Genomic DNA, 14898 nt, shown 5'->3' with positions numbered 1-14898 from the left:
TTCGACGCATTCACAAGTTACTGTCGGTGATTATGATTACTGATATTTGAAACTTTACTGAGTAATAAGATATGAAGTATTCTGTGTTGAGTCTGTCGTGTTATTTTTCTGTAATACGTCCCCAGAAGTTTAAATATCTTGCAATTCAAGAAGTTTACAAAAGCCCTTTGGGTTTACTGCCGTGATGTTTAGTACATAACCCACACTATATAAGACTAACAATATCTGGTGCACATAGGGCATATTTTACAGATAATTTAAAGCATAATAATAAATAAAAAATAAATAAAACAGAAGTTACAGTAATGACTCAATGTATAGTATAAATATATACACAAATATGTGTTATACACCAAATATTATGACTTTTTCAACCCTACCTGAGATTTGACTATTTCTTGCCAGGTGGTGTAATACAAGAAGGATTCGGATCAGGTTTTCTCATGCTCATTGTTAGCTGAGACCTCCACTTCTTACAAGCAGTGTTCGAGCAGTTCTGACATGCATGGCTTATTTGTAAACCTGATCATAAACTGATTGCCTCTTCTAATGGGGATCTCTTAGCAAGAATACATGACGGGAGGGAGATGGAAATTGAATTTCCATGTAAGCGACCCTCCAAGGCAGCTTAGGGACCTTGCTGTTGGCATCATGACAAAGCTCACAGTAGGGTCACCAAGGCTTCACCTGCTAGCAAGTAACTCTGTTGATAATAGGCTGTTGATAAGTACAAGCTGACTTCTTAATAACTTTGATAAATGTTGATAATGAATGCCAGCAAAAGCGTCCTGGTTTAATGGATTAAATGAGTATTAGAAAAGGCTTTACAATATGATGTTACACATCTTATTGGGATATGCAGATTGTGTACATGCAATGTTTTAAATCACCTGCTTTTTTTGTTCCACATGGTCAGATTAAAGCTATACGAGTGCACAGGAAATGATTAGGTACCAGGAAGCAGCATCAGGTTTTCTTGGAGTGCTGTATTTGATTATTTTTTTTTTTTTAAACTTATACAAAGAAACCAAAAGATATTCATCACACAAAGAGTGCTAATGTTGTGCTAGTGCTAAAATGCATCTGAAGTCTTGGTTAATATTTATTCATGGGTTTCTCTGCTGGCTCTATTGTAGGGTTGTATAAAATACTAAATCCAAAACAAACAAAAGCTAGCCATAAAGGGACAGAGAACAGATAATAAAAAAACAGCCCCCTCTCCCCTCTCACCTCGAGTGATCACCCCCTCCAGGCGGAGGATATTGGGGTGGTCGAACTGCCCCATGATGCTGGCTTCTGTCAGGAAGACACACTTGTGTTTCTCGGAGCAGCCGGCCCGTAACGTTTTGATGGCCACAGGAAGCTCTCTCTTACTGGGCAGCTTCAGACACCCTCTGCAGACCTCTCCAAACTCACCTGTACCATTCACAGAAATATAAAACGGGAACACTTTCAAATACTGACCGCAAATTCATAATGATTCCAAAACATTTAGGTTCCCCTTACCCCTCTGTCCGTCTCTAATGAATTCACTGTTTATTCTTCATTAGTTCATACCCTCTTACTCGCCCACCAGGGGAATGTGATAAGTGTTCATTCATGCACGAATGCATGTGATCAACATCGTCTGTTACAAAGGAACATGGAATGAATACGGGTAATTATTCCATGGGTGAATTAACAGGGCTAAATTCAAAATGAATTACTTCAGAACTTGGAGGAAGTGCAAAAGATATTCAGGTGTTATTAATCCAGAATTTATTATGAATTTATTATGGTCATTATTTTAAAGTGTTGCCATATAAATAAATCAGTTAGTTTTCACTACCTATCTATCATTGCCACATTCACTAACTGCAACGAACGGTGACTGTATCTCTCTTCTCTTTTCCAGTTTCAGTTGGATCGCATAAGTTATATGTGTAATGCTGCTTTCCCTGGGTCTAAAACATTCGGTCCAAATGTATTCTAGAATGGCAAGTGGTATCCGTGACGACCAAGCCTGGTCTTGGTCACCAAGGTGTCTCAGCCTGAGTGCCCTGCCTGGAATTCAGCGCCAGTGTGGACAGAATAAGGTCAGTTCTACAGAGCTATTTATCTCTCACAGCATGACTACTGCTCCGAGCTGTAATGGGAACAGCTCTGTTATCAAATTCATCTTTCACTCCCCGGTCTAGGCTTGTGGCTTAATCGAGCTTCATTTACAATACTGCATTATCAGGCTGTTGCATTTTATACGAAAGCAAAAACTGATGTCTCAACTGTAAGTGAAGATGGATGAACCTGTATGCCCATTTGGGTAATTTGAGTTTAGCTATTCAAGTTTTGCCTAAGAGTTTTCTTTTTTTTTTTCTTCAATTGCTTGATGTGGTTAAGACAGTTAAATAAACTAAAGTAGTTACCTGTGCTGACGATTCTCTCTATTTTGATACTGGAATTGTCCAGTTCTTTGGCAAACAGGTGGACAGTTTGGATAAGGTCTTCACAGGTATCAGGATCAATGTATGTTCTTCTGGTTGGAATCTTAACTGTTAAAATCAAATACGTAGAATTATTAGTAATAATACTTTCCGCTGGTAAAAGTTATCAATGGACCTTCTTGAGAGCTTTCTGATATTTCCATTCTCGTAAACTTAGGACTGTGCAAAAATTAGCAAATACAAATTATTTCAGATTTCACAATTATTTTCACGAGGAGGAAGAAAATGACAACTATTTGAGAAATACACAAAATGTATACAAATGTGAGAAACCACAGAAACGAATCAAATTCTCAACTAACATGCACCTCCTATTATATATATCGCTGTATATATATAACGCACCTCGGATATAACGCTCCTACAACAGGTCTCCCTATTCCCTATACCAGTGATTCATGCAATATTCCTACAGTAAATAAAGTACTGGTGTTGTTCAAACTGTAAACAACTTCTTAGTCTAACTTCCGATTCTGTCTCTCCCTTTTGATACAGTATCTGTACTGAAGAAAAGCTACGCTGGCACTTTATAACACAGACATCTTATTCAGCTTTTGTTTTATAACTAAATAAATATTAGGCCTATTATCTTTCCTAATGTATTTACTTTTTTGCTGCGAGAGGAGCTGCGGCTTTTTCCAGGAGACGAGACGCTTCAGCTTCGCGTCAGCCCCGCTCCAGCAGCCAAACCTGGGACGAGCCCATTCTCTCTTCCCTTCTCCCAACCGGCTCTCCTTCTCACAATTGCTTTGCTTGTCTGTTGCTCTGAACTGAACTCCCGACCGCCGGTTTAACCAGGTTATTTATAGTTTAAAAACTGCCAATTAAAATAATCCATGAGTGGGAATATTGGCTTATTTTTTTTTATTTTTTGTAAAAAAATATAACATTGATTACATGGTGCTTTATGCATGGTTTAATCATGGAAAGTTACATTTTTTGCTTCACTATATGTGAATTATAGAGAGGGAGTTATTTTATTTTGTATTTTAGTCAAATGTGTGTTGCTATGTGTCCCGCAGCACCCCCACCCCCTCCCCCGTTTATAACACTCTTCGGTTATAACGCTCATATTGTGTGTCCCCCAAGACTCGCGTTATAGAGAGGGAGCACTGTGTGTGTGTGTGTGTGTGTATATATATACGTCGTCGTCCAACCAACCTGAACAACCTGGAGCAAATCTGCCAAGAAGAATGGGCCAAAATCACTCCGACACTGTGTGCAAAGCTGGTACATACTTACCCCAAAAGACTTAAAGCTGTTATTGCAGCGAAAGGTGGCTCTACCAAATATTAATGTGTGGGGGTTGAATACTTATGCAAGCAAGATATTTCAGTTTTTTATTTTTCTTAAAAATATTTCCCAACATAAAACCAATGTCAGCTTACAATAATTGATTGTGAGTTTCAGTGTTTTAAAATAAAATATAAAACAGAACGAAATTTCAATGTACCATTTGTAATTCAGTAATATGAGAGAATTGGTCAGGGGTCTGAATACTTTTGCAAGGCACTGTATATATATATATATATATATATATATATATATATATATATATATATATATATATATAGGTGTAATACAATATTGGAATCCACTTGCACTTTGCCTTGTTTGCCAGCTGTTCTCTGTATCTATTTCAAGGAATCAATAGATAATTGTTACGTTGCTCAAGAAAAGGTCCCTTTTTCTTTCCTCCATCTCATTCCTATCTCCGTCAAATACAAAGTCTTGTAATCCCGTTGGTGATTACATTTCTTACAGCTCAAGTCACGTTATGATGTTTGACCAATGGAAGCAACGCCTGTTTCACTTTTTCTTAAAGGCTTATTGATTAAAGCCTGCCACACAAATAATACCTGGAATTGTGAGAGGCGAAAGTGCAATTAGAAAACTGAATTAAAATTGGCAAAACTGGAGAAATCACTACTAATAAAGTAGTTATTTAAGAGGAGCAATGGTTTCTGAAATGGGTTTTGGACTGGCAAGTACAAAACCTGTAATCATGTTTGTGTTGGAACAAGATTTCTCATTGAGGACATGTATTCCATTACATACATATAAAAATCTCCAGGCAGTTTCAGTCACAATGGGTAAGACAGCAGACTTTACAGCATTGGTTACCAAGTGCTTCCATGTCCAAGAAAAATTATCGGTGCTGAAACTCACATGCTCCTTTGGGCTTTCATTACCTTAATCGACTAAAATTACCATTTGAAAATGCCAGAAATGAGTGCACAGCTATTCATCATATTCTGAGGTGCTGGGAGCCTTCGAAGGTGCTACTAAGGTTAAATGGGCTCGGGTTACAACACTCTTATCAGATGAATTTGACAAGTGCATTTCCTTATAAAGTAGTCAATTTATTATAAAGCTTTAGTCTAGAGAGAAACTGTGACCTCAATATAATCAAATTCTATCGCTGGGCTCTTGAGCAGACACTCCACTTTGGACGTAACTGGCACACGCCAGACATCAAATAAAGATATCAAGCCTGACATTTAAAGCGCATCTCGACACAGTTGCCTGTGATGTCACTCACACTTTGTGGCCACAGATGGATGCTCTGTGCAGCTTATTTTCTATTCTGATGTGAAAAGCAGACTCTCTCTCTCTCTGTCTCATGTAAACCTTCCATGAAAGGCCATCAAAGAATGGACAGAATAATTTATGCCCCTTTCAGTGTGCATGCAGAATCCATCACTCTTTGACATGCAGAGGCCCTGCCCAAAATTGTCTGGCGCACCGTGTTCAGCCAGCATGGCCGTCTGGGCTATGGAGTTGTCAAGTCTTGCCATCTCCTGGGAGTTTTATTGCGCAGACACTCTACTCAATGGGATCAAGCAGCATGAGAACACGCTTCAGAAGATGCGCTGATACAGTTATGAGGAACATAAAACATTTTTGGATCAGGATGGAGGTTATTAATTAGCAGGTACTCAGGCTTTTTTTTTTTTTTTTTTACACACACAGACAAAAACAAGCGTGAAACAGTTAATCCTTCATTTAAATGTCAAAACGTCATACTCTCTGTAGACTGGGACTGTTCAAAAGACGTCAACTGAAACATCAAAAGTCAGCTTTGAAGGAAAAAAAGAAGATAAATGCATATGGAAGTCTGTAATATATAAAACTGCCAATGTTACAAACCCCCATCTGTGAGTGTGTATCAGTGGAAATGAAAAACAAAACATATAAGCTAATCTGTAAAAGCATCAGTAGAAACTGTGTGGAACTATGGGATACTAAATTAAATGCAAGGAATACATGGACTGTAAAACAACCCACATTTCTTTAACTGTGGGTGGATCCCAGAGATTTAAAACCTGTATATCGTTTAGTGGATAATTTTGACAGTGGTTTAGGGAGTTTTTCATTAAGAGACTGTAAAACATTTTACTTCTGCCATTTTTAAAACATCATTTACTGGGTATAACTGCCAGATTTTTGCCAGTTTTTTTTTTATTTTATTTATTTATTTTTTCCTCAGATGTCAATAAGTAAGCCCTAAATCAATTTCTGAACGTTGGAAAGCAATGCTTGTGACAAGCTGTATATGTATATATATATACATCTGGACATCTGAGCAAGCCTCTGATCATAATCTTGAACTAATATTTGATTGCCAAATAACTGGTGTGCTTGGGGCGTTAAACCCCACTGCATACTTACACTGGAAATATAACTCTTCATCCCCATCTTGGCTTGCTTTGCTGTACCCGCATTGTCTGCAAGAAAAAGACATTTAATGAACATCATAGCAAGTTAACCGTGTTGTAGATCCAACCAATACACATGTCAGTTACCCACAGCAAAAAAAGCAATATCGTTAATATCGCTCAACAGCAACAGGCAATTATGAAATGGAGAATTAGCAGCATTTGTCAGATATTTTGCATCCACAAAATGTAGCACAGATCGATTTTGCCAAAAACACAATTCAATCATTCCAATATTCAAGCACTCATCAGCAACTTTTACAATGTACAATAAAAACACTGGCTTTCCCAACGGGCCCCTTTTCCTTTACAATTTGAATGGGAGAATCAATAATTAGATCTGCAGCAATGGCTAGATAATCGAATACAGTGTTTTCATTGTAAACCGTGATGCAAGGTTTCAACAATTTGTGTGGCTTATATACAGTGCAGGAACCAAAGTGATTATTTTAGTATTAAAATTGCGATCAACATTTCATTATGTCCGCAGAAACCTCTTAAAACTCTTAGCAACTGGGGTATTTATGACACTTTAAATTGGTCTTTTAATACACATAACAATGCAAGTTCAAGGAAAGCAGTTCATATTGACAAAAGTGCTGCGGTAGACAGCCAAGAAATGCACCCAGTAGCAACCGAAAAAAAGTAGTTCATGCCTTTGAATGGGTACACTGGCCATCAGTGGCGACACTGAGGAAAAGTAACATGTGTATTAAAACCCCTGAGATGTTACATAATTCGCACATTTCTATTCCCTGTCAAAGTGCTCAATTATAAGTAGTGTTCAGCGTTTCCGGTTTATTCCGAATTTTACTGAAAATTACAGGATTTTTTTTTTTAACAGGGCGTCGGGTTTTACTGATTTACACCCGATTTTTGTCTATTATTCAATATTTTTTGGTACTATTTTCTAGGAAATACATAATATTTTAATTAAAATGCTGTTTTATTTTGACTCCGACATTGTAATAAGCAGCCCTACACTGTATCCTAGGATACAGCAGACGTTTAGACGTCAGAGGATCAAATAACATTCAAACGTGGTTCTCTGTCATTAACACCTGATTATGTTGGCCAATCAAAGTCTGATTACTGTGGCAATTGCTGGGCGTGGTACGACTACTAGCTTGATCAAAAACTAAATTGAAACACTTACACGAAAATATAACATTTTTAGTGGATGAGGAATGGGGAGAAAACATAAATCAGTTTATGAATATTTAAAAGAATCCAAATATTTCGAAGTATACAAAAAGAAATAACAGAAGTGGGTCAGATGAAGCAGAAGACGCATAGCACTGCAAATACTGTTTCATTGAGGTAGATGTTCGCGCTGACAATAAAAGAACATACAGAAAAAGAAGCGACACATTAAACCAAAACAATAAAGTGAACTGAGAGACACGCAATCAGTTTATGAAGCTTTTAAACACGCTTTAATAAAAAAAGACCGCAGAGTGACTGTGTTAATGAGTTTGTCATAGCGCTCTGCTTTGCTGGACAGCCACTGTTTATTGCACAGAATCTGCTCATCATACATGCCAGGGACATTAAACTTAATCAGAAACCAGAACTGCTACGCATCATATTCCACAAGTAAAGTGTGTATACTGAGATTTTTTCCATCCGATTTTTACCGATGTTTCAATTAAAAACTGTTTATTATCCCTATTTTAATATATGTAAAATAAACTCAGAAAAATTCCCAAATTTTTTAAAGATAAAAACTGAAAATGCAGAACACTAATTATAAGGTATACTCAAACTATACAGCAGCAGTAATCTGTATGCCTGATATTTTTAATGAATGCTTAAATGAAAATGCATCATGTAATACAAGGTGGATTTGCACACGGTATAGATAGGTCATAGCAGGGGTAAACTATAATAAAAAAACGACCAAGTTATATCCCTGTTTAACAGATTTGGAAGATGCAGACTTGGTGAACGTTTTAAATCTGAAATGTTGGCAGGCCGCTAGATGATGACATGCTAGTCATGCTTTTGAGCAGAAAAAACCCCTGCAAAAATAGTATTTTACAAGTGAGAAGCATGCCTGTGTCTGGCAGAGAGCTTAGGAAGGTTAGTCAAACTAAACGGAGAGCAAAAGACAAGAGGAAAATTAACAGGCTTTTAGAAAAAATGCTGTCATACTATAGGAGTGGGCTTTGGCAATCATGCACAAAATGACTATGAATGTATGGCTGATGGTGCACATTTGCTTCTGGGAAGCAGTAACTACCCACCATCAAAAACCAAGAACCAGTATCTGTGGCGCATGCCTTTTCTCAACAGCTTTTTGCTAAAGTTGTCTAGAATCAGATTCAAATAGTGCAGGAATACATAAGCGATTCAATCTCGAGTTGCTGTTGATTGACGTAACCCAGAATCTTTTAACATTAAAAAAAAAAATTATGAGTTCATACAATTGACTTATAATTCATTTCACACATTTAGTGAAGATGTGCCAATTAAATATGAAAAAAAAAAACACTACTCCACAATTGCAATGCTGTCAAGTCAAAAAGTAGATACTGTAACTGCTGAGTGGGCTGACTGACAAGATGATCTGTGAAGATGAAGGGGGGGGGGGTTCTTTTGTGCGGTGGGGGTTGCCTTTAAGATGGTGCTTAAACAGAGAAGCAACCACCTCACACATTCCACATTCTCAGTCAAGAAACTGCAAAAGACCCCAGGTGAGGACCATGCAGAGCATTGGAATATATTGAGTGGGACAGATAAAAGGGAAGGTGAGTGGAGTTGAGAGCTTGATCAGAGCTGGCACAGCAGGCACATCTATTTCAATGGAGAAGGTGGTAAAGGAAGTAGAGAAGAGTGTAGAGATTCATGTACCTGTGAAGCTGTATGGAGGCAGAAGGAGGTTGTGAGAAGGAGGTGGACAGCAGGACCACACTAGTTGGAGCTATATTTGAAGGATTGAAGATACTGCTGAGGAAGAAAAGGAATGTCACCTAGGATGTGGAAAAGCAGGGTGAACAATGCATGTGTTCTGTCATGTTTAACCAGTTATTTAAAAGCCCAGGGCAAATAGTTTGCTGGGTTATAAAAGATGTGGGAAGAGGTGACAGTAGAATATGTTGCATGACCTAAAGAGGAAAACTTGATCACATGAAGAGTAGGCAAGGTGGTGAGGACAACTGCTAACCATTATGGGACTGACGTGAACAAATTATGTTTTGAAGAGGTGGCCACCCAATGGAAGGAAAGAGTATTGCAAGGAAACCTTTGGTGAAGCCAGAGTGGCAGGGCTGATCAAACTCTAAGGAGCAAGACCTGAACGCACACTGTTGTAGAGCTGTGGTTACACAGATCGACCATTGTTACTAACCAGACCTGTTCTGCAGCACACTAATTGGAATCAAATGTGGAACTTAACTCAATCTTAGGCTGTGCATTAGGATACCTCCTGGACATTTTTATAAGGAAGAATTTAAGAACTGTAAGATGATCAAAGCTACTAAAGCATGATTATAATTAAATTACCCTCAGCTCTATGGGCTAATTACAAGTCCCAGTGATTTGTTTTTGGGCACAGCTCCATACAATGTGTTATTTAGGTCACCTGTTCATAGGATAGTTTTACTGCATTAAAAAAAAAAGTTAACATTAAACACTAAAGCAAAAGTTCTCCTCTTCCAATTCTATTAAAACATTTCTCCTTAGCTTAAGAGATTTATTACCAAGTATCAAATGGTTTAAGACAAATTACTGTGACCTGCACAAATCGTATAATTTCTAAACTTGCATATTAAAAAAAAATAATTAAAACATATTCATGCTGAACACGTAAGATGACCCAACAGAGAAGAATAAAGCATTACATTGCCTTTTGTTCCAGTATGTTTAATATTAATTTGGACACAGACTGATTAGAAACACATCTTTCCATATGATTTAATTTCTAAAAAGTTTGATTAAAAAAGTTTTGCGTTGCCTTATGTGATAAAATAGTATTTGTTGTAATCCAGAAATACAAAGCTTGGGTGACCACTTGGCTCCACGTTCACCAGGACAGTTTGGGTCAGTTTAAGTCTCATTGCATTGCATTCTGGTACTTGTAGTCTTGCCTCTCTTAAATAATTAATTAGATACAGGTTAAAAGTCCTGGAGTACAATGGGTTGTGATTTAAAAAAATAAATCTGAACTGTCCCAAACTGTCATATTGAACCATAGGGCACCCCAATTAACAAACCACAACAATTGAATAATTATTGATGAAACTCGGTCATGCAGTGATCAGCAAAATAAATAAAATACAAGGCTTAATAATCAGGCTTCAGTGCCATTAAAAACCACTTAAGACAATTCAAATGGGATCGCGTAATTAAGCATGCATGCAATTATTTTAATGGTTAATTACCATTACCAACTAATAATTAAGAATGTGTGCCATTCATGGTCAAAGTGTTTTAATAACTATTGCCCTTGAGCATGCAAAGTGTGGTCAGACAGTGAAGAAACTCCAACAGAGCCATTCAGAATTACAAAACAAACACAATGATAGTTTGGATGTTCGCTCACAGAAGCGATGATTTATTTTATGCTTCACTCTGGTGATCACAATCTTACGTTCTTTTGTGGAAATGAATAGTGACAGTCATATAAAAAAGGCAGAGATTCAAGATGTAGCCCTCCTATTAGGGTCTCATGATGCAGCACTGCCATTGTCTGGGTGTCGTGCTGATCAAAGATGTTGCTTAACGGGCTGCAAAATCAACTACAAGTCATTTGAAAAATTGGGTGAATTCAAAACGGGTTTGAAAAGAGCTGTACTGATTCCCTTGACAAGGCTGACATGTTGAAAAGACGTTACCTCTCTTTAGGATCTATCAGAACATTAAGAACTGCCTGACTGCAGCGCCCCTTTCTTTACAATCGGACCCCGATTACGTGGTAAGAAGCTTTCAGGTAGTCGGACGTGATTTAATGTTAATCTTGTGGCCTGACTATAGTGCATTTATTTGAATGGCCAATAAACATAATTACAACTGATTGTATCAGTCAGGACAGATTTGAAGATGGTTTATATTAGCTTCAGTGCCATTTTAGCACACCCCCCCCCACACACTTTATCATTGTGCAATTGAATTTTTAATTTCTAAGTTTGTATGCACTTTGAAAAGCTGCAATACTATTCGAGCAGCCCTGCTTTGCCTTGCACCAATCAGAACTCCCCATGATTCTTTTCCAGTATAGAGAGTCCCTTTCCACTTAGAATATTCTACTAGCCTGCTTTCCTGACACTGTCTGTGGAGCAGGTTTGTGAGTTTTAAGATCCCTCTGAAGTGAATACTCCACCAGAGAGCACTGCAGTGGACTGCTCTATGGTGTGGCATGCCTTCAGAAAAGTTGAATTGGTGTAATTTTGAGTGGAATGTGTCAATCCTCAGATCTGCACTATTTATTCTACAAAACAAACTCATAAATGTATTCACATCTATTCTTCCTATTTAGGATCAAAGGTACCCTTCTAACAGTTTTCTGTCACGGTTAAGCTGATCAGTAATTTTACATTTTTCTCATGGTTGGACTATACTGTAGTTTGTCACATACATATACCATACCTCTAATGATTTACCATGCTTTCACTATGCTTTATTACACTGTGATTTTACTATGGTAAACTTTTATATGGTAAGCTGGGCCCTGTCAGTTTTAGCTGACCTGAATTATAGACTGTTCCCACTCCTAGTGATAACCAGATCTATCATGTTTCATGACAACATTTACTGAATGATAGACTGCGCTCTTTGCTGTATATTCTTAGATCAGAATTAATGAACACCATTTCACACTGAGTCGGTTTAATCAATTTTTATCAGAAAGATTAATGCTCAGGTTGGATTGTATTTCATTGGAAAGGGTTTGGAGGACCTCTTTTTGTATTTGTTTCAGTGATTTTTTGGGGGTGCAAGCGCATAATGGCAGGTGTTACAAAGCTGAGAATGAAGGGTATTCAAGGTCAGCTATGGCATGGGTAGAAACACATCTCATACACACATTTCTGTTGCATCTATACCTTCTGGAGTCTGACTTTTAGCTACATTGTATGTAACCTAAGGCTTACAAGTCATGTACAGAAATGATTAGTCCAATAACGCTGATGAAGGCATTACCTATAACATATGCCTGCTATGCTTAATTTCTTGTAGTTTTTATTTAGTGACTGATTGCTTACTGAATCAGTTTCCACACAGACCTTACAAAGCCTGCTGTTTGACAGACACATTTGGCCTTTGATGCCAGTTGAGTTGGTTTGGTCAACAGCAGCCTAGACCTGGCCTGTCCAATGAATGGCTCTTGAGCCACATTTGGCGCATTAAGCCCCACAATATGACTATTTAAGGAGCATAACATTACTGAAGACATACATCTTGACAGAGATGCATTTTAAATGATTTTACCATAAGAGTACAATTGCCATGTAAATCGTTATTAGTATAAACTAAACATTAAAACTTTTAGTAAAACCCTATTCTCTATTTGAATTTCTCTTTTGCTGCCTGAGCCAAAACAAATCTTGTAGTTTTAACAACCCCCTGCTGTTGTGAGTAGCAGCACTAGTGACAAAGATGTAGGTTTTCATGAATAAAGGTTTGAAACTACTGTTGACAACAGACACACTCTATTTGATTGCATAGACTCCCTACTGAGAATATATTCCCAAAGTAGTGTCCTCATTGAAAGTAGCATTTCTGAACTGGAAGACAGTAGTGGGATTGCACTGGCATTATCTTTAAGATGCTGGAATCACAAACACCACCTGTTGCAAACAATAATAAAGCTAAAACTCAATTATTCAACTGCAGTAAATTCAGAAGAAAAATGATCATTTAATAACCAATTAAACTCTTAAACTAATAAATTAGACAGACCATTAAACTAAAGCGCATGTCAAATTAAGCGATGCATTTCTGAATTATTTTTACCAGGCTCCACAATTCCACGGAGGCCAGGATTGGGAGCCCGGGCATTACATTTATAACAATCATATGCTCCATATTGTTCACACTGCAGTTTGTAATTCCAAATGTTACAACAGGATTGGGATTTCACAAGTCCTCATATTTTAAAACCTCTGATAGTTGTATTTCTACTGAACGCATTTCACTGCATGGTTTTTGAAGAAGAATTGTTTCAACAAGGTCCTGAATTGTGTGGATTTATCAAATTCCCAAAGAAAAATAGATTTTGTTTTACTGTAATACTAGGAAAGACACTGAGATGCTTGTGATAAACAGTAACAAGACTTCAATACACACGATTCACAGTTATTATTGAATGATCTAATATGTATTCAATTCCCCTTTATTACAAATACAAAATAGTTGATCCATACAACAAAGTATGGTAACCAACATGTGCAATATTTATTCTTAAAAGTGATTTACGCTGTGCCCTGTGCTCTCAGTCTACCTTCCCATAATGCAGTGTTTCATGGACATGGTGATGCCTGAGGACTCTGACATCATTCCTACCACTGCTTCAATCATTAAAATAAACCCCCATGACTTAGAAAAGTAACATTTACTATACATAAACAATATAGTTCTAGCCCTAATCATAATGCATAAAAACACTTGACTAAAATCATGACGACTGCTCACAGATAGAAAGCTTGTTCTGTTTCAAGGCTTCTTCATTTAAACACTGATAAAAGAGCGGATATCATATATATATATATATATATATATATATATATATATATATATATATATATATATAATATGAAGTGCTTTTTTGTACTCACTTTGTGTTTGAGCCTCCCCAACAAACTACTGGCATGCAAGGCTTTTCAACAATAAAACATAATATTTTAAAAGCAGTCGTGCCCATCTCCGGACTTTTTCCGTCTTTCACATTTCTTCTTGATGTTTATGAGCCTTCTATTCCATTCAAGCCTGTGCGCTGGAACCAAGTGTAATGACAAAGTGCTTTGACTGTGACAGCTCATAATAGGAATATGATAAAGGAATGGTGCTCTCTTACCTTCTCCAAATCATTAAACCGACCCCCATGGAAAGCAGCATGATGAATGCGGCCACAGACACCACCACAATGACAATGACAGGGTTCTGCTCGCTAGGCGCCAGAGCCACTGCAAAACCAAGACAAATAAATAAATACATATATAACCGCTATTCATTCAGACTACATTTTATTGCCTCTTATTTTCAAATTTACAATACTGGCTGTGAATAATTTATATACACTCACCTCAGACAGCTTCCGCTCTCAATGCTTTGACAATGCACCATCTTTCTTATGGGCTCTGAATAACTCTAGCTAGCCACATGAGTGGCTGCTAACCTATTTTCTTTCCAGAATTTCAATGTGGAATATAAAATTGATACTTCTGACCCAACCTTTTCCCAATTAATGATTATGTCGCAGTGCACCCACATAAAATACAATTTTATTTAAAGGTACATTTTCAGATGGGAAGAACAAAATGATATCATAAATAGCAAAAGATATCAAAAAAAGCAACCTATTTAAGAATTTATATTTACAACCCAAATGGTTTTAAAATGAATCTGTCAGGCGCAGGTTGAGCTTTGCCATCAATATTTTAGTTTAGTTCTTGCGTGCTGGCTATGGGCTTTTATTCAACACCACTTCATTATGCAGCAGTTTGAATTGAAAATTGAATAGATATATCATTGGCCATTAGGTA

General features: G+C 37.2%; 1 protein-coding gene across 2 annotated transcripts in view; it reads right to left on the bottom strand.

Moving 5' to 3' along the window:
• Positions 1 to 14898, bottom strand: part of LOC117414191 (ephrin type-A receptor 7-like) — a 118683-nt gene that overhangs the window by 11283 nt on the left and 92502 nt on the right. For both annotated transcript variants that reach the window (XM_034023983.3, XM_034023984.3), the window contains exons 8-11: positions 14211 to 14319; positions 6153 to 6208; positions 2403 to 2528; positions 1231 to 1416 (exon numbers count right to left, since the gene is read on the bottom strand). In XM_034023983.3, the coding sequence (XP_033879874.3) occupies positions 1231 to 1416; positions 2403 to 2528; positions 6153 to 6208; positions 14211 to 14319 (477 nt within the window). The remainder of the gene's footprint in view (positions 1 to 1230; positions 1417 to 2402; positions 2529 to 6152; positions 6209 to 14210; positions 14320 to 14898) is intronic.

The sequence above is a fragment of the Acipenser ruthenus genome, chromosome 25 (assembly GCF_902713425.1).
Source record: "Acipenser ruthenus chromosome 25, fAciRut3.2 maternal haplotype, whole genome shotgun sequence".
In the NCBI taxonomy this organism is placed as follows: Eukaryota; Metazoa; Chordata; class Actinopteri; order Acipenseriformes; family Acipenseridae; genus Acipenser; species Acipenser ruthenus.
Note: the sequence above shows the minus strand (reverse complement) of the source record. Positions and strands in the feature narration are given on the sequence as shown.